At 40.8% G+C, this 25,159-nt stretch overlaps 1 protein-coding gene across 3 annotated transcripts in view; it reads left to right on the top strand.

Annotated features, from left to right (window-relative positions):
* Window positions 1-25,159, top strand: part of CGNL1 (cingulin like 1) — a 203,022-nt gene that overhangs the window by 135,482 nt on the left and 42,381 nt on the right. For all 3 annotated transcript variants that reach the window (XM_069765925.1, XM_069765923.1, XM_069765924.1), the window contains exons 9-11: window positions 12,899-13,105; window positions 16,832-16,936; window positions 19,548-19,700. In XM_069765925.1, coding sequence (XP_069622026.1) covers window positions 12,899-13,105; window positions 16,832-16,936; window positions 19,548-19,700 — 465 coding nt within the window. The remainder of the gene's footprint in view (window positions 1-12,898; window positions 13,106-16,831; window positions 16,937-19,547; window positions 19,701-25,159) is intronic.

Below are 25,159 nucleotides of genomic sequence, written 5' to 3'. Positions count from 1 at the left end.
GATGGATGCTAATTAAGCATAATTATTTCATTGTGGCTGTGTCAGCAAAATAGAGACACGGTTACACTATGGAATTGTGATGTATGCATTCAGGAATGGCAAATGTCAATTGTAGTGCTTATGGCTGCAATAACTTTAGACAGAAACTACTGCCAGCAAAAAAAAAAGTCCTGAATTCTAAAGAAGTCCTCAATTGCCCAAACAGCGAATACCTTTACATTTCGCCACATATAACTGGCTCCATCACTGTAGCAGGGTTTGAGTCATTCAGCTATCAAATAGGTTTATCTAAGTTGCAAAATTACCTGTTTTACAATCTATATACATAATTGTCTAAGGGGTACTTCTGTCTGTCTGTCTGTCTGTCTGTCTGTCTGTCGTTCTGTCACAGTTATTCATTCGCTGATTGGTCTCGACAGCTGCCTGTCATGGCTGCCGTGACCAATCAGCGACTGGCACAGTCCGATTAGTTCCTCCCCTACTCCCCTGCACTCACTGCCCGGCGCCCACTCCATAATCCCCTCCACTCACCGCTCACCGCTCACACAGGGTTAATGGCAGCAGTAACGCCCCGCGGTGTAACCCACTTCGTTACCGCTGCTATTAACCCTGTGTGTCCCCAACTATTTACTATTGATGCTGCCTATGCAGCATCAATAATAAAAATATGTCATGTTAAAAATAATAATAAAAAAACCTGCTATACTCGCCCTCCGCCGCCTTTCTCGCTCCTCGCCACGCTCCCGGGACCGCTCCATTGCAAGCGGCAGCTTCCGGTGAGGTCTCGTCCCAGGGCTGGTGTGCGACAAGGACCTGCCGTGACGTCATGGTCATGTGACCGCGACGTCATCATCGGTCCTGCTCACACCAGCCCTGCCGCTTGCAATGGAGCGGTTCCGGGAGCGTGGCGAGGAGCGAGAAAGGCGGCGAATGGTAATTATAGCAGGACTTCAACGGGCTATAGGTGAGTATATGTTTATTTTTTTATTTTTTTTAAGTCAATATACTACGTGGCTCTGTGCTGGGCAATATACTACGTGTCTGGGCAATATACTACGTGACTGGGCAATATACTACGTGACTGGGCAATACACTACGTGACTGGGCAATATACTACGTGACTGGGTAATATACTGTACTACGTGGGCTGTGCTATATACTATGTGGCTGGGCAATACGTGGCTGGGCAATATACTACGTGGCTGGGCAATATACTACGTGGCTGGGCAATATACTACGTGTCTGTGCAATATACTACGTCGCTGGGCAATATGCTACGTGTCTGTGCAATATACTACGTGGCTGGGCAATATACTACGTCGCTGGGCAATATGGTACGTGGGCATGCATATTCTAGAATACCCGATGCGTTAGAATCGGGCCACCATCTAGTACTAAATAATTACGGTAGTACTATAATGAAGTTTCCCATTTGCATCAATGGCCATAATATTTTACTTTTTAAAATGTTAAACAACTTTGTAATGCACTTTATGTAAAAATCACAGGCTGTATTTGTGATGTAACGTCACCTTGACCCCATGCCCAATTCCAGGAAGTTTGTATTGAACAGTGGCGTAAAGAGCCTCTGCCATTGAAGTGCCGCCGGCTTTGTTTACTTGCAAGTACATATAATAGTATCATATTATCCATTACAAGAGTTATTTTCTTTAAATAAATTACAATGTATCTCTAAAAACGTATCTATTTCTTGATTTAAATGACTGCTTGTGAATTTCTTTAACCAGATTCAACCCCTCTACAGCCCACTTAGGATGCATAATTTGGGCTAGTCATCTGTTATCATATAAAGGAAGCTTTTATCAGATTGGACTCAAATTTAATGCTGTTCAGTAATAAAGGGGAATGCCCCCTAGAAGCTTTACACCTTAAAGTGGATTTAGACAGGCTGATATATTCTGTAAACGTTGCTTCATAAGAACGCTCGTTCTTGACGATTGGTTGGAATTTTACTATGTAACCAGCACATTGCCCCATGTAAATGGAGGATGTGCTGCCGACAACATATTTCCATATAAGGGCAGGACAATCATATTAACAGTCGTTCTGTTCTCATCCGTTTTCGACAGCTTGTGAAAAGAGGTCCGTAAACAAGTACTGATCTACTTGTACATAAGCGATTGTGCTCTTTAGTGGGCTGAAATTGGCCTAATTGTACCTTTTAGACTCATTAAAGGATGGCGAATGCCCTAAACTCATTCAGCTGGAAGGTGACAAAATCTTTTTAAAAAGATTAGCTTGTCAAACGTAAGTACCCCAGCCTCATCAGGATTAAGAAATTGATTTATTAATGTATTCAGTCTTTATTGTGAAATCCGGTTACAGATTCCACTTGAAGTGTTCTCTCTATCTCTGTCTTTTGTGCCTAGATGGGAATCCCTGCTTCTAGGTCTCAGGCGAAACCGCAACGCTGAACTGATTTTCTGTACCTCCCTTTTATTTCTATGGGACTCTTGTAGTGTAGTTGCAGTGAGCTATGCTATTGCCAGGACTCCCAAGGTGTGGAAACTGTAGCTCGCCTGCTATGCTGTTAGAGTAACTTCCATTCAATTCTATCGGAGTTGCACAAACTGGTTAGTGCGGCGGCGCTCATCGGATTATATGACTTCACCTTTGTTGGCTGGGACCTAAAAGCAGAGATGAGACTAACCCGTTAAGAATACTCTGCTAGCATTTTCCTATACTGTGGTTATGCTCCTTTTGTAATTTCTAGTGAATTCTAAAATACGTTTTTTTTTTGTTTTTTTTTCCTTCGCCTAAAATAGTAATCTATGCCAAAAACCATAACAGACTGTTGTAAAACACTGCATTATTATGTCTAGTAATGTTTTGTATACCTGAAAAAGTAGATAAATTGCAGATTTTTGTTTTAATCCAGTTGTATACTGGCACAAATAATTCCACCAGGACTGCAGTGTTTCCAGTTGGGTGTAAAAGTTTAGCTGAGAATCAGAACAAAAAAATAATGCTCCCTCCCGACCTCCATTTTCCTACAGACGCTTGTCCCCAGCAAACAAAGAGCAGACACCAGTGGAGGGCCTACTAATTAGTAACATTTAATTGTAATGTCAAAGAAAAGCGGAATCCGCTGATTACCGTACATATGTCATGTAGTTTACATTGTCTGACTCTAAAACAAATGAGCCAGTCATTCTGCGGCAGAGTCTCTACCCTTTCTGTAAGCCCTCTCCCAGGCACGGAGGACTCTGCCATGTAAACATTCTTCATCTTGCCTCCACCTTGTATTTTTTGGGGGGGCTTGAGAAGACTGCATTAATTGTACATTGAGGCATTAATTGCTGAATAATTGCCTTGTCTTAATCATTAGCATAGTTTAACACAAGTCATTTTATGTTTCTGCTTAATGAAGATGAACAATAGTCTTACTGACTCTATGTACAAATGAATGGCTTTTGATATACTTGTCTCCCATAAACGAGACCCAGTACATGAGCTGTGGATGCAGTTTGGTTTATTAAATTGGCACAGTTTTTCATAGAATTGTTATTCTGGCTATGCTTATTTCACGTTTCAGACATGGTGCTGTATTGTAAATGCTAGAAAATAAAAATAGTGAAATTCCTGCCATGTTTAGAAGAAATAAATATCATAGTAACATAACATAGTAACATAGTTAGTAAGGCCGAAAAAAGTCATTTGTCCATCCAGTTCAGCCTATATAGCTTATCTACAGTTCAAAATGTTTCTTAAATGGCCATATTTTTATCAAAGGGAATCTGTCAATTGGATCTACCCTCCTAAGCCATCTATGTGGGCATGCAGGTTCATAAAAAGTTGAATCCAGTGATACCTAGATATCTGCAGTTTATTGTCTTATTTCAGAGAAATATACAATTCTTATATGCAAATGAGGTGTTAACATCTATGGGCCAGACACTGATCTCGCTGAGCATCTGCTACAGAGCTTATTTTATATGAAGTTACCAGTGTGAGACATGTTATGACTGACTTTGATCTGATCACACACAGCTATGCAGCGAGATCATTGGTAATATAGTACAGCAAAAGTTAACTTTGTCTTGTTAAAAACACAATTGCATCTACAGTTGTCCTTTTGTAGTAATGTGATCTCTGCTGCTTGATTATAACCAGCACAGTACAGCAAAATTGAACCTAATCTTATGACAAACATAACAGACACCATTGCAGTAGTTCTTTCTCAGTGATTCAGCTTACATCTCACAGCACTGAGAGGACAAATACAAATGTGTTTACAATGAGACAAGATTCAACTCTGCTGTACTGTATCGGTTATAGTCAGGTACAACTCTGCAGCAGAGAGGACAGCACTATCAGAGGACAAGCGCTGCTACAAATGTTTGTAATGAGACAAAATTCACTACTGCTGTCTTATTACATGTTTCATGCACAGCTGTGTGTGATTATGAGAGCAAAGTGTCAGTCATTACATGTCTCACACTGGTGATGTCTCCTTTCATTTAAAATAATCTCTGGAGGCAGATTCTCATGCAGATCTATGTCCAGGCCATAGTTTCTTAACAGCTCATTTATATGCAAGAAAAACATGAATTTCTCTGGAATGACATCAGACTTCGGATATCAAGGTGTCATGTTATTCTGCTTCCTATGACCTGCATGCCAATATAAATGGCTTAGGAGGATTGATCCTACTGACAGATTCCTTTTAAAACGTGTAATCCGACCTGACTGTGACCTCTGTTGTAAAGAAAGTCTATAACTCTGCATTGTGGTTCGAAGTAAAGCTTTGCTTTTTGTGTGTGTACTAAGGCTACGTTCACATTAGCGTTCCGCTAATGTGCGTCGCTGTTGCGTCGGCGACGCAGCGGCGACGCGCCCCTATGTTTAACATGGGGGACGCGTGCGTTTTTTTATTGCGTTTTCCGACACGTGCGTCGTTTTCGACGCTAGCGTCGGACGCAAGAAAATGCAACAAGTTGCATTTTTCGTGCGTCCGATTTTCGTCAAAAAACGACGCACGCGTCGCAAAACGCAGCGTTTTTGCGTGCGTTTGCGCGCGGTTTTTGTGCGTTGCGTCGCCGTTGCGTCGCCGACGCACCGGCGCGCAACGCTAATGTGAACTTAGCCTTTACCACATGGGCACAAAAGATACAACTTTCAACTATTGTAATGTACATGTTAGGAAGGCAAAGTACTGTATAACGTAAAGAGAAGAGAAGCTATGGTGGCATGATAGTGTGCAACAGCCTCTAAATGGTTGGCAGTGGATGCTACATCCTGTCACTAAACTTGAGGAGTCATTCCCATCATAGATGGGTAAAGTTGCAATGTCCTTGTAAAACAAGCAATTTTGCAGTTTACTTGTTATTAACAGGGTTATCCTGTCTAAAATGAAAAGTCTGCAGGCATACTGTGTGACTGCAGGCTTTTGAATCCCCCCGCAAAAGTACTGTGCTCTGCGAGGATTCGCCGGTTCTGAGCCGGGAGCGATGGTGATATATGCTATATGCATACTTCTGGGCAGAAGTGGTCTAGTGGGTGCAGCCTCGATCCATACAAGTGCATGAGACGTGGGCGCGGGCGTGCAATGGGCACCGCTTTGCCCAATACACTTGTTTGAAGCGAGGCTGTGCACACTAGACAGCTTTTTCCCTGGAGTATACACTCCATTTTAACATCGGAGTCCTGTTTTATTTTATGTTTTATGGCTTAGTGCCTAGGGAACTAGCCAAAACACAGTGCTTAGAAGCTCTTTCCAACATAGGTGGTCAGGATTCCTTTTAGCTCCCAATCCTGGCGAGTTACTGTGCCGTTCTGATGCCATAGAGACAGCTGCCTCATATAGCAGCATGGCAAGCACATAGCTCAAGCTTACTGCCGGATGATGACATTGGTCTGAACTGTCGATAAAACAGATGGGAGACTGGGGATCAGTGTGCTCCTAAAGAGACGTCCTGGGACAAAATATTTTAAGTGCAGGTTTAGAGTAAAAACGTGGTCGATACAGTATTTTACACTAATATACAGCAAGTATCCAGAAAAATCATAAATGCATGTTTAAAACAATTATTATTTGGTCAGTTTTTTATGTAGAAATCCATTGTAAAGAAGTATTTTCATGCTTTAAAGTGATAGTTTATCACTGTTATATTCTTTCACTTTATGGTTTGGGTGGATCGTGAGAATGACGGTGCTGCACTTCTAGTGTTTTATTGTCACCCTTTTTCTGCACAATAAAGTCCTGGCTGCCCAATGCACTGGAACTGCAGCATGGCACCATTTCAGTAAATAGGCTAGCTGCAGTTCTCTGCACATTCGGTTAGCTGGGATTTGGGCCGTGTTTGCCAAATAGTGAAGAGTTTTGTTAGGCAGTACCAATACACAGGATTTTCTTTTAGTAACTTCCTACTTGGCTTTTCCTTGCTCTTACAACTAAATCTGATAACTTTTTGAAGGCTTGGCGGCATAGGGGGAGAATTAATGAGAGATTGAGGAAGGGACCTTCACAGGTACAGTATTGCCATAAGTGAGCACAGTGTCGACTTGTTGAGTGTTGAGCAGTAGTCCACATGGGCTGCTGTCTTCTGCTCCATCATTTAAGACAGTGTTCCCCAACTCCAGTCCTCAAGAGCCACCAACAGGTCGTTTTCAAGATTTCCTTAAGGTACCTTCACACATAACGATATTGTTAACGATATCGTTGCTATTTGTGACGTAGCAACGATATCGTTAATGAAATCGTTATGTGTGACAGCGACCAACGATCAGGCCCCTGCTGGGAGATCGTTGGTCGCTGAATAAAGTCCAGAACTTTATTTCGTCGCTGGACTCCCTGGAGACATCGCTGGATCGGCGTGTGTGACACCGATCCAGCGATGTCTTCACTGGTAACCAGGGTAAACATCGGGTAACTAAGCGCAGGGCCGCGCTTAGTAACCCGATGTTTACCCTGGTTACCATGCTAAAAGTAAAAAAAAACAAACACTAGATACTTACCTACCGCTGTCTGTCCTCCAGCGCTGCGCTCTGCACTCCTCCTGTACTGGCTGTGAGCCGGAAAGCAGAGCGGTGACATCACCGCTCTGCTTTCCGGCTCACAGCCAGTACAGGAGGAGTGCAGAGAAGCAGAGTGCAGCGCTGGAGGACAGACTGCTGTAGGTAAGTATCTAGTGTTTGTTTTTTTTTACTTTTAGCATGGTAACCAGGGTAAACATCGGGTTACTAAGCGCGGCCCTGCGCTTAGTTACCCGATGTTTACCCTGGTTACAGGCATCGTTGGTCGCTGGAGAGCGGTCTGTGTGACAGCTCTCCAGCGACCAAACAGCGACGCTGCAGCGATTCGGATCGTTGTCGGTATCGCTGCAGCGTCGCTAAATGTGAAGGGGCCTTTAGAATTGCCCAGGTGATGGAATTATTGGCTTTGTAGGTAATGGAATTATCACCTCTTCAGTAAGGAAATCCTGAAAACATGACCTGTTTGTCTTAAGAGATTATTGCATTGCTGAGAGGAAGGCTGCAGATGCACCGCTGGGCTTCTTCATCCTTCCACTGAGCAGTGATCCACGATATAAGTAATCTAACTTCTTGTGGAACACCTTCTAATTTAACCCTTCTGCTAAATGTCTTGGTCTTTTTATTTCTACATCTACTCTCTGCTACTTCGACTCTCTGCTACTTCTACCTACTTATGGTGGGTTCACACAGTGTGGTCGCAATGCAACTTTTTTCAACACACATTTTTGCCTCAATGTTTCAAAATGGCATCAAAAATTGTGGTGTTAATGATTTGACACCACATTGTGTGAACCCACCCTAAGGTCAGCTTTTTTTTCTCGTTGGATACCAGCAAACTTTTTGCTAGATTAAAATTTTTATTCCCACTGAAATTGGAGTATAAATGGCTAATATACGGTAGGACTACTACTCCCAAAGTAGCCTTTCTGTTGGGGGAGGTCACATGTAGCGAGTGTAGTACTGCATTGGCTTACGCTACAATTCAACATTAAGGCCTTAATCTGACGTCCTCCTTTTAACATGCATATTCTATCAGTATAACTAAAACGCACACTTGTTATAGTCTATGCAACTGTTCACATATTCATGTGTTTTGCAGAACGAGTAGTCTGACCAAAAGGACAGGTCTCTGTTTATTTCCAAAGTCACTGATCAAATTCACCCATAAAAGACGATGGATTTATGTGCTGTCCATTGTATGAGAGAGTTAAGAGGACTTGCTTCAGACTGATCATCAGAATTGCATAGTCCCCAGCCAGCTTTTCAAAGGATGTTTCCTCTAAAACACCACACTATTTCAGAATAAGACATACACTTCATAGTAATAAAGCAGCCAGACTATGATTCATGCTCAACATATATTGGATGATACCTTTAAGATAGCCATGCACATGAAATATCTGTTAGCTGAACGTTTGTGCCAAACTTTCTCCCCCAACTCCTCCATCCACAAGAATGCTCAGCAGAACGTTCATGTGTTTTCATTGGGAGACAGGAGAAAACAGAAGGAATGAGCATTTAAATAGCCCTTGTAGTCTCTGGGGAGGGTTGGGTGGCCCCCATACACTTTCAATGGTCGGCCTCTCCTGAGAAAATTTGTCAGGTTCAGCCTACGTTTATCTAATGTATATGGGAATCTTTAGGGAAGCTGTGGTTTTCAACCACTTTGGCCACAGGATATCCATTGCATGTGGACACAGCTTTTGGAAAGAAGTCAGATGAATTTTAAAACCGGGATCGCAACTCAATGCTCATATTGGCTGTCGACTCTCCCGATCAGAGCATGGCAGCTGCATAGAAATACTTGCTGTCACACTCTGATCGGGAGGGCCACCGGGCCAGTCCAAGCATTGCACTCTGATCCCGTCCGAGTTATATTGCCATCTGACTCTTCCCCTAGGCTAAGGGCTTAGAGCCTTGTGACCTGTAAATGCTGCTCTAGCTGGGAAAACTTAGAAGAATGGCCATAGAGCTGAAGAGCGGTTGAGGGCACATCATTCTCAGGATTGCTGGGGGTCCAGGTGGTCAAACTAAAGACAATCCTTAAATGATGACCTATATGAGCTATACATAATCACTTTCAGATACTGCACTGGCTTCCTAGCGATGCCCACTTACTATACATTAGCAGCTACATTTCTCGGAACACTGACTATTCACTTTTTTATTTTTCAGGAAGGAAACGTGTAGCTCTTGCTTACACGGTCACCTTCCAGCATGGAGGTTTTCCTGTTTTAGTCTAGACAGTATTTTACTTTTTACAAGAGCATTTTTGTTCCAAGGTTCGGTGTGGAAATCCGTTTTCTGTTGTATCTTAGCATCTTTTCTCGATATTTACCTAGTTCCATCTGCTGGAAAACTTCAGGAATATTGATTTATAAGTCTAGTTTGTGACATATCGGCTACGAAAGTAGTTGTGTATAACTGAGGCTAGTTTCACATTAATATGGGGCATTCCACAAAGCACTACATTAGGATTTGTTGGAATTTCCCAAAAACTATTCAAACCGCTGATGAAACCATTCACTTCAGTGACGCTGATCCATAATGACTACCTGGCCCCTGTTCAGGCAGTGTTTGTATCAGACATGCACAAGAACAGAGGCATTTTTTTATTCTATTGTGATTGTGTACAGCTCATTTCTAGGTTGCCCTCCATTGTGCATAGTAACCGATTATTTAGGTAAGGACAACGCCACTTGCAGACTCTGTTTTTGAGCCTACAAATGCCATTCTGAAGCTGGAAGCTGGCATCTCCCATATTGCTGGTGCAAAGCTGCCTCGGCTATCGGCATAGAAGAATGCTCACTTTGGACAAGTGGTGCAATCACACCGCTAGTTTGAACTGCCAATTTTCAGAAGCGCATCGCACCCCAGCAATCGGGCAGGCAGAGGAGCGGTGCACTTCTGAAGATAGAGTAGAACACTAATTTAATGTTGTGGTCAATGTATTTAAATAGGGAATTCCTGAAATGTAACTTGTCCATGGAGAAAGTGAGCAGACACTTGGCATAGTTGTGGGTGGCCAGGCTGTTAAGGTGATGGCTTAGTGCACATTTCCTCTGAAATATTCCGTATTTCCACTCTACTGTATTTCTCTGCTTCATTGCTGTCTGCATTCTAGACATACTTCATCTCTCCGAGCAAGTCAAGTGGCCTGTTTTTGAGGATTAGTATACCGGCTGGTTTACATTACTCACATACTTCCTTAAATACAGGTATTCGGGTTATGTTTGACCACACATGCCTATTTATTTTTACTGCGTAATAAATTTTTCAGCGTGTTTCTTTGTTTTGGCTGATCAGTTACTCCAGTATGTCAACATGTGGATAAACTTAATGCTTTGTTAGGATGAGAAACACATGTGTAATGCCAACAACTAAATTCATTTATTGCTTTTAATAGTTTTCAAATATAATTCCATAGTATCAAGGCTTCATAATAATCAGACAATGACTTACGGGGTACCAGCATGTGGTACTAGAGACAGTGTTCTTCCTCATGGAAAGGAGCTATTTTGCATACTTTTCTTAGAGCTCCTGACTCCATACACCAGCTGGATCTGGTCAATAGACACCTTCCAAAAATAGTGTTTCCAAAGTAGTTGCTGTTATTCATTCCACACCCAGGTCTTGCATCCTGTGAACTTTGCTTTTCCTGGGCCAAATCTGAATAGGGTGTGCCAGTGTCTTTTTTTTCAGTTAAACATCAATTCCACAACAGGCTACTTTGTCCTTTTTGCTGTATAAACAGTGATGCAAATCTCTGATCTTTTAATAATCTCTATAGGTTATCTACTAATAGAACTGATATAATGTATCAAGTGGTTGCTTTGATTTACATTCAAATGTCCGCTAATACATCTTTATAAATGTTTGCAATGCAAGAAGATGGTATTAGCAACATACCTTAAAGGCCTTTCTGGGGCCCATGTAGTTTTATTTGTATGAAATCCTGTAATTCCCATACCAGCCAGCAATGCTGACAAACAAGATCTCGCTATAAGAGCTCTCTTGTAGCTCCTAATGGCCCTGTCTTGGCCCTTCCTATTCTTTGTCTAATGCTCCTCCTGAACACATTTGGAGCAGGTCAAGCATTAAAGGAAACATTTCCATTGTTTGCTTATTTGTTTAGCCTATTATTATTCTTTTCTGCTGACAACAGCGCTTGTAAGGAGCATTGGAGTTGCGACTTTTGTGGTCTTGTTAAACAGAGAGGAGAGCAAATGTAAGCAGGTTGGTGTAACTTTTTTAATGTGCCTATTTTTTTTAATATAATATAAGGAAAATCCAGCTGCTATATTTTTTTTAATACATATCTAATAAATAATTGTAATTATTTTTTCTTTTAAATGAGTACACCACCAAGAAACAAATATTGGATAGTTTACGCTTGGTTACTCATATCTCCAGTAATTCTTGAAATTGAAATCTCTTTTACTGTAGTAGCAACTTTCTGCTATATAGTGTCTTTTTATCTTCCATTTTGCAGTGTAGTTAAAATAAAGTATACCGTATTTTTCAGACTATAAGACGCCCCCCCCCCCAAATTTTCAGAAGGAAAAAGAAAAATTAACAGTCTGAACTCCGCTTAACGGGGAAAGGAGGGGGGGGAGGGGGTTCAGATCGGCAGCGCTGGTGTGGAGCTGGGTCACAGGGGGTGTCATCCATTGCTGCAATTCAGTGGTCTCCAGGAAATTGGCATTGCTGAGATCTTATTCAGCGCATGTGCCACCTCCGGCGGCCATTTTCCGGGAGGCCACAGCATTGCAGCAATGGAAGTGTGGGGGCTCTGGGCGTTCACAAAATGTCAGCGGAGCCCACACAACATAGAGCGCTGCCGAATACTGCCACACCAGATTGGGATGGGAGTCGTATTATCGCCCTGATGTGTCGGACCACCGAACGCTCCCTCTTCCCAGCCCAGGGCCAGCAGAATCGCCCGACTCCTGCTGCCGCCACACTACTGGTAAGTACATTCTGACTGTAAGACGCATCCCCATTTTTCCCCAAAAATGTTTTGGTAAAAAAAGTGCGTCTTATAGTCCGAAAAATACAATAATAAAACCAAAATATTGAATAAAAGAGTAATCTTTAAATTAATTTGTCAGAAACCTTTTTGCTCATAAAATATCCTCATCGTCCTCTCTACTTTATTTTTAAGGACATGATTTGGAAAGTGAATATTGTTTGCTGCTGCATTAGGTTAACAGGCAGTCTTGAACATCACATTTGCTGTATGAAATTATCATTTTGGTTAGGGAGAGGACACCAATTCCTACCTTTCCTGACACCATTCTGGCTTGATTGACATGCCAGAGGTGATCTATAGTATCATAAGCTTGTTCTAAACATGTGCATGTGCTTCTTTTTAATTTCCCGTCTTGTACTGTAAAACTGGAAACTTTCAGCTAGTCTGCAGTAGAATTACTGATGTAAGTACTCCTATGTATACTGCATGTTCCTGGGAATTAGAAGACCATGTACAGGATTTAGAATGGACTTGTGCATGGTTGTCGGTTGATCACATCTTTTAGGATCTTCTAAAAAATAATTGTTGGTCAGCAGTGGATCCCCTTGAGTAAATAAGGAATGTGATGCTGACCGTTACATAAACTTGTATTGCAGGAAAGGAAGAAAGATGATCTCCCGGACAATCATTCGTATGGAAATGTTCACGATAGTTGCATCATTTAACTGTTAGTAAAGCAGGGCAGATTGATTTACTGGCCAAATCTTACCTTTGATTGGTGTTCATTACAGAAAATGCGTCTACTGCATACAACTGCTGAAGCTGAACTAAAAATTGCTAACTGAAGTCAATGAATGCTAAACAAAAAAAATTGTGTTTTTTATCTTGTAATATGAAAATTGTTTTTTATTTTTTTCTTAAATCCCAAAGAATACATATGAAATTTCCAGCCGGAAAAATGAAGCAGATGAAATAAAAATGGCATTTGAAAGCCGAGCAAAAAGTTTGTTGCAAGAAAATGAAGAACTGAAACAGAAGATACAAAAGCTAGAATTCAGAATAACCGATCTTCACCAGAAAATCAATGAACTCAATGAAGACAATGACAGAATCAAAGAGAGGCTCAAGAAAACAGAAGTGAGTAAAAAAGCAATAAATTGGGTCAGTGAGAACACTGTCAATCCTGGCAGTACCATACAAGCACACTGAAGAGGAAAATACATTAAAATTGATGTTTGATCATTGATTTTGTAAATTTGGATAACGGAACCCACAGTCCAAGTAAGTTTCAGTGCATCAATACTGGGAAAAGCTCTCCCATGAAGATTTTTTATTTTTTACTAAATCTTTCTAAGGGTATGTGCACACGTCAGGATTGCATCAGGATTTTGTCAGGATTTTTCATCAGTATTTGTAGCCAAAACCAGGAGTGGGTGATAAATGCAGAAGTGGTGCATATGTTTCTATTATACTTTTCCTCTAATTGTTCCACTCCTGGTTTTGGCTACAAATACTGATGAAAAATCCTGACAAAATCCTGATGCAATCCTGACGTGTGCACATACCCTAAATGTGTATGTAGTGTAGTGTTTGTGTTAATGTACTTGTCTATCCCCATGTTCTCCATGATCCAGCGCTGTCCTGCTTCTCTTTTCAGTGACCTCACCGCTCTTGAGACTCTCTGGCTCGATCCGTAGGATTATAATGTAAAAGCCAATTCTGGCTTGCCCAGAGCGTAGTATGACTGAGAGTCTGCAGAGCCGTGACTTCACTGAGAAGAGGAGCAGATTGGTGCTGAAGCCCTGAGAAGGTGGCGGTCGGTGAGTACATTGACAAACTTATACTACATAAACATTTACACAGATTTAGTAATAAAAAAAATCATGAGGGCTTCTTTAATTAATTAGATATTTCTGTAACTCTGAAAATAAGTTACAATTTGGTAATGCCTATCATACTGGTGTAAAGTGGGTAAGTTACGCAAACCTACCTATCAGATTCCAACTCTGTTAACTTCCTTAAAAGGGTTGTTTCGCAAATACTGTCCAATATATTTAATAGATTTTCGAATAACAAGAAGTTCTGCAATTGGATTTGTAAAAAATAAAGTTCCTGTGCTGAGATAATCTTATTCTTATAAATGTGGCCCTGCTGTGTACTGTGTAATGCCTGTGTCTGACTGTACAGGGACATGGTCTGATTATACCACATCTCCTGGATACGGGAAGAATCAAAAGAGAGTAGTTAGACAGGACATCATAGGATCACCTATGATTTCTGTGAGGTGAAACATGTTTTTTAAACAGGCAGGGAAATGCTTTACCTCACAGAAAGCAGCATCTTCCCTGCCATGCTGTCCATATATTCTCTTTATATTCGTTTCCTTCTTTGGCCAAGAGATGTGGTATGTGCAGCCCATGAATCATTTTTACTCCAGAAAAAGTCTCAAATGATGACACTTATGATTATGCATTATTCATTATTTATCTTTAAATTAACTTCACTTTGTTTCATTTTTTTTTTTTTGAGGACATATTAAACTCATTCATAATTTGTGACTTTTTTGAAATGTCGTAACATTTTTCCGCAATTGTACTACAGTACCCTTGAGGATTAGAAAATATTTTTAATTTTATTTTTGGATACAATTGAAGACTAATCATATTTTAAAGAATCCTATGATTTTTTTGCTCTAAAATGGGTAAAGCAAAAGAAAAAAAGAACATTTTTTGATTTTGCACAAAATTTATCAACCTCTTTATTCTATTATGAAGAATTTGGTTCAAACATCAACCAATGAAGCACACAAAAGTAATATCTCATAAAAAAAATGCAAGTGATGAATCTGGACTATAATTTCTTTTTTTTGCAACTTTATATTACACAAACGCTTTGACTTTCCAAACAAGTTTTCTGACTTCATGAATTCTCCATTATAATTTGTGATTACGAGAACATTTCTTAATACAGTTTTTAAGCTATGAGGGGAAAAAAAATTGGGCAAAGAGATGGAAAAGTAGTAAGATAAACATTACCTGTTGAATCCCCTGCTGTTGCTCTGCTGATCCCTGTTGGTCTTTGTTTACTTCCCTGCACAGATCATTAGCCAAATTTCACACATGACCGCTGCAGCCAGTTGTACTAAAGTCAGTGATTGTCTGCAGCTGACGTATGGTATAATTATTATTATTTATTTTCTATAGCACCATTAATTCCATGGTGCTGTACATGAGAAGGGTTTACATACAGAGTTATAGGTATCGTTTATAGTTAACAAATTTACAATGACAGACTGGTACAGAAGGGAGAGGATCCTGTCCTTGCGGACTTAAATTCTATGGGATAATGGGGAAGAGACATAAGGTCGGGGTGCAGCATCTCTGGTGGTGGTGAGGCGGCAGAATGGTTATTGCAGGCTGCAGGCTTTCCTGAAGAGATGGGTTTTCAGGTTCCGTCTGAAGGATCCGAAGGTGGTGGATAATCGGACGTGTTGAGGCATGGAATTCCAGAGGATGGGGGATATTCGGGAGAAATCTTTGAGGCGGTTGTGTGAGGAACGAATAAGTGTGAAGGAGAGTAGGAGGTCTGGGGAGGATCGAAGATTACGTGAGGGAAGATATTGGAAGATTAATTCAGAGATATAGAGAGGGGACAGGTTGTAGATGGCTTTGTAGATCAGTGTTAGTAGTTTGAACTGGATTCATTGGGGGAATTGGGAGCCAGTGGAGGGATTTGCAGAGGGGAGAAGCAGGGGAGTAGCGAGGAGAAAGGTGGATTAGCCGGGCAGCAGAGTTGAGGACACACTGGAGTAATGCAAGATAGTTAGTGGGGAGGCTACAGAGGAGGGTGTTGCAGTAATCGAGGCGGGAGATGACGAGGGCATGCACAAGAATTTTAGTAGATTGAGGGATGAGGAAGGGATGGTTTCTGGCAATATTTTTGAGTTTGAGGCGACAGGAGGTGGCAAAAGTTTGGACGTGCGGTTTGAAGAACAGGGCAGAGTCGAAAGTTACTCTGAGGCCGCGGATTTCAGGTGCAGGAGAGAGCATGATGCCGTTTACCTTAATAGATAGATCGGGTAGGGGAGATGCGCGAGATGGAGGAAAGGTGATGAGTTCGGTTTAGTCTACATTGAGTTTTAGGAAGTGAGAGTTGAAGAAGGAGGATAAGGCTGATAGACACTCCGGGATTCTGGACAGCAGAGAGGTGACACTTGTGCCAGAGAGGTAGATTTGAGTGTCATCAGCATACAGGTGGCAGTGGAGTTGTCCTAGGCCAAGGGTATAAATGGAAAAAAGTAAGGGCCCAAGGACAGAGCCTTGAGGGACTCCTACAGAGAGATGGCAGGATTTAGAGGTAGTGTGGGAGTGGGAAACATTAATGTTTGGTCGGAAAGGTATGAGACAATCCAGGACAGGGCAATGTCTTTGATGCCAAGGGAAGAGAGAATTTGTAGCAGTAGGCAGTGGTCAACTGTGTCGAAAGCATCAGTGCTACCAAATACACAATGACAAACCAAACTGGAGCAACAGCGCTGACACAGCTGAGACTTCTGTCTTTTTCTTTTTTTGTTTCGATTCCATTCTCTTTTTACCTTGTCCACTTTTTCCACAATTTGGAAAACGCTATTACCGTACGTTCCTGATAAACTTTGCCATTACCATTGGATAAAAATCAGGTTAAAGCACTATTTAGGGCTGAGCAGTTTTAAGCACCTTCCAGGGATGTCTGTAAACCGTAGAGGTCTCTTACCCTTTGACCGTGTTTTTCTCAGATGTAAGAAATTTGCTTACTTCTGTTGTGTAATGTGTGTATAATTATTGTACAAAATAACTTACTAATATTTGCTGCTGTTTATTATAGAAAGAAAAGCAACAACTGTCTGAAGCTTTGGATGAAGCCAAAGAACAAGAGAGAGAAGCTCTCGAAATTTCTAGGGGGTTGGAAAACCAACTTGATGACACAAAGGTCAATAATGTATATAAATACGTAAAAACACTTTTCTGTAAAAAACAGAAGGCTTTTGAGTCATATGGTAACATAACTTTATTGTCAAGAGTTGAAAATGTTGCAGTCAATCCAGCAAAAGAAAGTAATTACAGCTCAAATCAACATTTTTACTCATAGAAAAGAGTCATCTCTATGTCCCATTAGGGCATAGAGACAGGTGTTGTTTACTGATGACCACTCCTATTAAGGGGGAGCTATCATCAGAAAATGACTTATTGTTTAAATTATGCTTTTGTGTTGAATTTTTTATTATTATTATTTGCCAAGGGTGACACTGGAGAGATCACTCAGATCCCATCTCTGCCACCAATTTGTCAGGGGACGCGACTCCACTGCCTCCAACCATCATGACAATTACGCAACTGACTGATGAGTGATGGACAAGGCTGCAGCTGCTTCCACTTCTAGGCCAGTTACTAGAGAACTCAGTGAGCGTATGGTACATACACCTGATTCCAACACATGGAATATATATATATATATATACATACATACATACCTACCTTGGTGCGGTCACTGCCAGCTCCCCAGCAGTAGCATACCTACCTACCTTGGTGCGGTCACTGCCAGCTCCCCAGCAGTAGCAGAAGGAACTACTAGCTGCCACCACCAGTAGTTTACTTGGGCCTTTTGGACACACGTTACAGGTCGCGTAGTAGCATCATATGGCTTCAGGGGTGCGGCTTACAGAGCAAGAGGAATAGGGCTATTAAATTTTATATATTTAAACCGTAAATGTAGACAGTGTTTGTAAAAAAAAAAAAAATATATATATATATATATATATATATATATATATATATATATATATATATATATATATGTACTAAACCTGATGTTACAGGAATGGTTCTTGTCTTTATGGAGGGAAGTGCTCCGATTAGGAAAATGGAACACTCACAGAGAACTGCGTCTTCCAGAAATTAACAATGACAGAAACCCCAATTATGACTTTTATTAGATCAAGGTTATGCCCACATGCCACTCCTTGAGGAGCTCACATGGGATGTGCTTTTTGGAATTTTATGAGATCCCAAACTTTCACGATCGCTTCACCCCTGGAGGTTCCAGGCTTTAGATATTATCACCATTCTATCTTTCTATAGAGCTCAAACATTGCATGAATAGCATCATACAACTGACCCGATATTAAGTTGAAGGTGTTCAGCCGGCCTTGCAGTGTTGTGAGTGAATGCGTTATGCTCGTCTCTTCGCTACAACACCGAAAGTATATTTTCCATAAATATTGGATCGAAGCAAATCTCAATATTCATCACTGACCGCTGGCTCCAGAGAGTCTGAGATGATTCCTTTGAGCGGAGGAAGCCGCTGTACTTCTCGAGGTATACGAATCCTAGACTTGTTGGCTGGTGCTCATCAGATCCCTTGTTGTAATTACTTGTTCATGGCAGGAGGCCCTACTTTAATGAGGTTGAAGTGTTAGATCTTTTTCACTTCTCAAGTTATAATTAGTCCCATATGTTCAATGTGAGGTTGATATTTCCCCTCTCTGGAGGTGTCTTTATGGGTTTTACAATTTTTCTCTGACAATATTATTTGGCAATTTTTTTTTTTTTTTTTCAGATCATAATCATTCTATAAAATCAAAATTGGTAATCTTACAATAGTCACACTGGCTATATATATTTTTTTTAAGCTTTATCTCATTTTTACAGAAAGCAACACATAAGCAGAAATGAGCACGCTTTGACCACTACTTTTTGTAATGAAGCTTCTAATGGGTGTGTTAGAAGGTCTTTGTGAAGGGAGGGGAAGCAGGGTCAGCTGTGACTGCCGATAGTGAATTGTAGATCCTGTGTTATCAGCTGTGTATTGATGTGTCATTTTAAACCTGGCTATTACCATAAAGAATCTGTTGAATACTCTGCCTGGAATTACAGAAAGTGTGAGACTACAAGAGCTTGAGTGGCCAGAAGATTGCAAGATTACTTGTGGTGTTGTTTCTATAAAAAAAAAAAAGAAGAAACCGTTGCAAAAACATTTTAAAAATTCACATAACACAAAAACTTGTGAGCCATTTTCTGATGATGGCTTCCCTTTGAATTTCTTCTCTGGAAAAGGTATATGCCTAAAAACATCTAATAAAACCTGGACTAAATAAATACTTGAAAATTGCATGTATATTGTCTAAATCATCAAAACATACATAAATAATCGAGTACATTTTTTTTGTGCTGCAACTATCATTTACAGAAATACTATTATAGGGTTCATTACCATCCATCCAAATAAAGAATTGCAGCATGCATGATTTGCCTCTGATGGCACTTGCCCATTCAATTCTATGGGTACGTGGAAAAAATCAGACTGCACTCTGATGACCTCACACTGACATTCTAGAGAAGGTGGAGAAACTTTTTTTTTCTTCTCTCTAACTCCGAGAAAATCGTATCACACCCTGATCACTCCTTGATCACTCCTTGATCACTCCCTGATCCCACCCTGATCAGAGTGTGATTAGCATAATCAGACTGATTTTCTTGGATGTGGGGGAAATGGTCATCCTCACCTGGTCTAACTCTGAGTTTTTTTTGTTTGTGAATTTCAGAGAAGCCTTACTAGGATCAGCCATGAACATCAGCAGCTATCTGAAAGGCTAAAAGATGAATCTAACCAGAAAGAACAACTAAGAAACCTGAAAAATGAAATGGAGAATGAGCGATGGCAGCTGGATAAGACCATTGAGAGATTACAGAAAGAGGTATCTTCTAAACATTGATTTTATTTTTTTTAAAAAAAGGCATTTGCTTTATTTAGAGAACACACAGCTGCCCGAAATATTCAGTGCAATTCTTTTATCCTGACATCTTGTAATCTAGCAGTTCTGGTACTTTAGCACTGAATCCTCGCGCAAAACGAAAGGCAGAATACTGAACAAGGATAAACCACAATATAATAGTCAGCAACACTGGCTTTCTAATAATGGTAGATGGTGTCATCCTCGCTGGACTTGCGCCAAGTTATCAGTAGTACATATAGTATGGAGATCACACTCGAAATAAACAGCAAGGCAGTGTTTTGGCTTCTGTGAACCTTGAGAAATGTTGCATAAGTGAATAAAGGATTTCTACTTATTTGGAGTGCTCTCTACATCTTCATATGGTAGTAATTTATTTCTGCATTCAATACATTAGAAAACAACATCATAAAGTTGTCCGATTCCAAGTTGGAATGCTACAGGAAAGATATATATCTTGGTACTGAGTTAGCCAGTAGATAGAAAAATATTTAGAATTGAGAGTCCTCAGTGTCAACCACTGAGGACTCTCAATTCTAAATATTTTTCAAGTTGGAATGTGTAATTGTTAACTGATTTTAAGACCTGATGTACATTTTATGCTTAGTACCATGACAATGTTATTCATGAATCTTACAAAAAGCACCATTAAGTTTCTTCCATGGCCACTCTGATTGGCTATCATTATTATTATTATTATTATTTATTGTTATAGTGCCATTTATTCCATGGCGCTTTACATGTAAGGAGGGGTATACATAATAAAAACAAGTACAATAATCTTAAACAATACAAGTCATAACTGGTACAGGAGGAGAGAGGACCCTGCCCACGAGGGCTCACAATCTACCATGTGCACTCTTCACCATAAACCATTTGGATCAGAGAATGGTCTGCCAACAGATTAGGTATTTTGTGGACTCCAAAACACTCGCTACATTCTAATTTCTATTGCCTAACTTGGAACATCGCGATGGATACCGTAATTGGATTTCCTTATCACAGTCTTCTAGTGTATCAAATAGATTTTAGAGCATAGTATACAAGGCAATAGCTTGTTTTAGTGTGTATAACTATATATGAAGAGTTATACAAGATCTCAGAAAGTTAAGTTTTTCAGTGGTAATTTGCCTTTCTCTCACATTTATGAAAATGAATGCATAATATACATTATTTGTTCAACTTTTTGAAAATTATATATCAAACACCTACATTTCCAACAGTGTTTAAAGGATATTCGCAAAATGTTTGTAAGGAGGCTTTTCTGTTAAGGGTCTGTTCACACTGTATTTTTTTTTAGGCGTTTTTGGAGCAGAAACTCTCCATAATCCTCCACAAAAACTCAACTCCTAAAGTAAAACAGAAAAGTGGACAGCCCACTTTTTATTGTAGTGCTTTTCTACTTTTCTTTTTAGTTCAAAGAATTTAATTATAAGCTTTAGCTTCAAAGATCCATTCTGCGACCTAATTGTGAATCTGCATTGAGCAGCTGCTTCACTGCTCTATTTTTGAGCTCTTCATGAAGATGAGTTTTCTTTTGGTTATTCATTAACAATTTGGGTTGTTCCCAAATTACTGGGAATGGCTTGAACTGAACACTTTGCATTCTATGATCTCTGTGCAACTCCTGTAACAAATGCCTTGTTTTTTTTGTCCCTGTGAAGGCAAATTAAACCAAAGTGCCTTGTTTTTCTCTTATGTCCTTATTATACAGTAATGCCACTTTACTAAGAGGTGTCTTCAAAGGAGCTAAGGTGAATTATACTGAGTGGCGTACTTGGATAAACATTAAGATGTGGCAATGAGACGCAGAATGGCAGCATTTAGAATATGTGGTCAGTTAAATGGTGCTTTGTATGCAGCTGCAGAAAACTTCTCCAATAAAAAATTAACAAAGCGGTAACTTGGACATGTAGATCTAACCTTCAGATGAATCGTCATCATTCTCAACTTTTTCTCAGCAGAAGAAAACAAATCAGCACTCTTTATTTTACATTATTCAGTGCTACATGGAGCATGACCTTCTCACAGCCATGTCTGTTCTCTTTTATGAAGCCTTTTTTTAAATCTTTTTTTTACATTTATAGCAAATTGAATAAACTGAATCTATCCATAGAATTTCTAACAGGTACATAACATTAGATCAGGCATACCCTTTTTTTTAAACCATAATCATATAAGTAATTAGAGGGTGCACCATTTTCCATGTACTTATTCAGTAGCAATTTATTCACCCCTGACTAAGCATTCGCGAAACATGCGTCTTGTGTGTTTGGTGGGTGAGCCCATTTCATCTTGGTTGCCAGGATTTGTGTTATTATTTCCTTATATTATTTGACGTTTTACTTCAATACAATTTCCCCATGGCATGCTACTCTTATTTCCATTGTGCATATGTCATTATGAATTGATTGTTTTTTCCTTTCTACTTGGATTATTACTTACAGGGGTTCTTTTCCCTTTGGTTCACCCACCAACATGTGTTAATTGTGTCCTCTGTGTTGAGACAACTAGCGCTATAAACTTTTTTTTTTTTTGTCTATTAATGGATTTTTGCGATTTTGATTTTTTTATTTTTTTCCCTTTGATAGATTTTTTTTTTCCTATCCTGTACTTTTCTCATTATTGGCTCCTCCAGTAGCCAATTATTCAGCAGCGCTGTTCCACGATTACCATTCACAGCACTCCATGTCCCAAATTTGCCTTAAAGTTTTGTTTCCCTGAGAAAGGCGCACACACACACTAGCCTACCTGACGATCAGTGTGTTTAAATTAATTATCCATTTCCCTTTCCTGCAGACATATTTTTTGCATCCATTACTCATTAAGTAATGCACAGGTTCCATTTAATTCCAGCACGAACTGGTCTGTAGCCGCTGGAGTGCAGACCTTTACTGGAATGTCCTTTGAAATGTGTGTACTGATATCATGCAGAAATCCAGCCGGGTTGTTAATCATTATGTCTGAGTTCAGCGTGCAGTCCCACCGCCTGTTTTGACATTGTCTCGTTGGTCATGAGCTCTGTTTAAAGTTATTTGGATCACAGACCTTCTAACTAGTTGCAGAATTCACTTTCCTTTTGTCAAGGTCATTAGCAATGAGGGTTAATTTAAAGGGCCGGTTACATGTAAATTCATGTTTTATGTATGTAATTAGGGCTTGTTTACACACAATCATTTGTAGACCATATTCTCTTTTTTGGGGGGATAGAGGGAGGCAAAAAAATGCTGGGCCACTGACCAAGGAAAAAAGTTTTAGCTTTTTTTTTTTTTTTTAAGAAAAGTTTTTCTTTGTTCCTCTATCATGAAGTACTCCTCTTTTTTAGTAAAGTGAAATTAATACATTGCAAAAAAATACCAAGCTCTTTTTGAAGTTGCAGAATACAAGCGATGGCCCCATGCAGTGTTGTGTAATTATAAGAGTATATATTATAATGTTACATATCACTGTATGCCTCTATGAAAAATGGTATCATGTGCTATACAGTGTTAAACAAGTGGTATACTGGTCAATGTTTGGCCTAAAGGGCCCTTTTTTTGGCATAAGTCTGGTCGGTAAGTCGGAAAAATCACATGAAATCTCATGAAATCTTTTTTTTTTTTTCGATTCACACAGAGCTTATGGTTTTATCATGAAATTTCTGTTGCCCTATACAGATAGACTAGTAAACCGGATGAAATGAGATCCAACAAATCCACTGTGGATCATATAAAATCCAAAATTCCATCTTGGAAATGGGCTTCTATTCAGTGAGAGATCACATTTAAATATTGCTGTTGTCAGTAGTGTAGTCATGTAAAAAAAATACATAAAACCTATGATTTAACTCAAAGCAAGTACCCCGCTATCCCAAGTGGATCCCATTTCCATAGACTTCAATGTTTTAAAAAAGCGGATCCGGCACAGATCAGTTATTTAAAAACAGACTAAAAAGTTGTCTGCACAACATTTTTTCTAGCTGATTGCTGCTGGATTCATTCTAACTGATGATTACTGAACATGTGAACATAGCCTTAGACTGCAAATAACACTTCCTTACCTGCTAGTCCAACACTGAGCCATCAGATGGATACATGCTTGTGGCCAGTTCACTTCTGAGGAGGCTCCTTTGGTTCAAAAAGGTGGGCTACAATGGTTCTTCTACAAAGTGTTATTGCAGCCTTATTCTGAATTGCCGTTGAATTACAAGGAGGCCATAGTGGCCACATGGAAGTCAGAAAGAAATATGCTGCCTAGATCCTGATTAAAAGTTACTTCTCCACACGATATCCTTAAAGGATATGTACAGTTGAAACCAGCCCATCAAATAAAACATCAATTCATGTAACCCAATCTGATTCGCCTCATCGGTCTTTCTCTGTCGCCCATGACGGCACCACGGAGAGAGGGGATCCGCCCACCAAGGACAGGAAACCTACATCAGTTGGTTTCCTGTCCTTGATGGGAGACCTACGGACTTACCAGATCGACGTTGGAATTCCGGGGCCAACCAGTCCGACTCAGGCAGCTGGGGTCCCTCTGCCTCGGCTGGGGTGGTGACCCGAAGCGCCACCGCTGGGGGCTAGTGGGCCTACAGGGTGTGCGGGGGAGGTGACAAGGAGTTCGCGGTCACCTCCCCAGGTAAGATGCAGCAGCGGCAACATCCAGGGGGGTCCCTCTGTGGTTGCGGGAGGTGCGGCGCGTCCCTCCCTAAAGCAAGCGTCAGTCTGCACACTGCACTGCCATCGGGCGTGCAGAACAACGTGCTAGGGACTGCATAGGACCGGGGGCGCCGGTCAGCAGCGCCATATCTGCTCTCCGGGCGCCATCTTGGAAGTTCGGCGCATGCCCGGGAATTGGGCTGGTCTCGCGAGGCGGCCGGAGCTTCTGCGCAGGCGCCGGCGGGGTTGCCGCTCAGGCGCATAGTACGGTCTGCGCAGGCGCCGCAGAGGCGCTACTGCGCAGGCGCAAAAAAAAAAAAAGAGAAGGCGGCGGGAAGGCTTAAATGGGAGAAACTACATCCTCCCAGTGGCTCTGCAATATTCGGCAGGAGCCTCAAGAGCTAATAGTCGCCGCAGCGCCAGCGCAGCACGAGTTATCAGAGCGGCAACCGCAGACCAGCAGCAGTATGAGCGACCTGGCATCACCCTTGCCAGAATCGCCTCCACCTGTAGCGTCGCAGCAGCAAAAAAGGCGACAGCAGAAAGAACACCAGGACACCAGCAAAGAACGCCAAAGGTCCCAACACAGTAAGGAGTCCAGTACGGCGTCGGGGGGGAAAAGCCAGAGGCAGAGAATCCCCAATCGGTATTTATGGGTCCTGGAGGTGGTAAGTGGATCTTCGTGAAAGTTAGAGACAGAAAGATTATTATTTGTCTCTTTTAGGGGAGGAAGAGCGTAGGTAAAACCAAGCACAAAATCTGTGCCATCTGTAGAGAGGATCT

The sequence above is a fragment of the Ranitomeya imitator genome, chromosome 4 (genome assembly GCF_032444005.1).
Source record: "Ranitomeya imitator isolate aRanImi1 chromosome 4, aRanImi1.pri, whole genome shotgun sequence".
In the NCBI taxonomy this organism is placed as follows: Eukaryota; Metazoa; Chordata; class Amphibia; order Anura; family Dendrobatidae; genus Ranitomeya; species Ranitomeya imitator.
The sequence above is the reverse complement of the archived record's forward strand: the minus strand, read 5'-3'. Positions and strand labels throughout refer to the sequence as shown.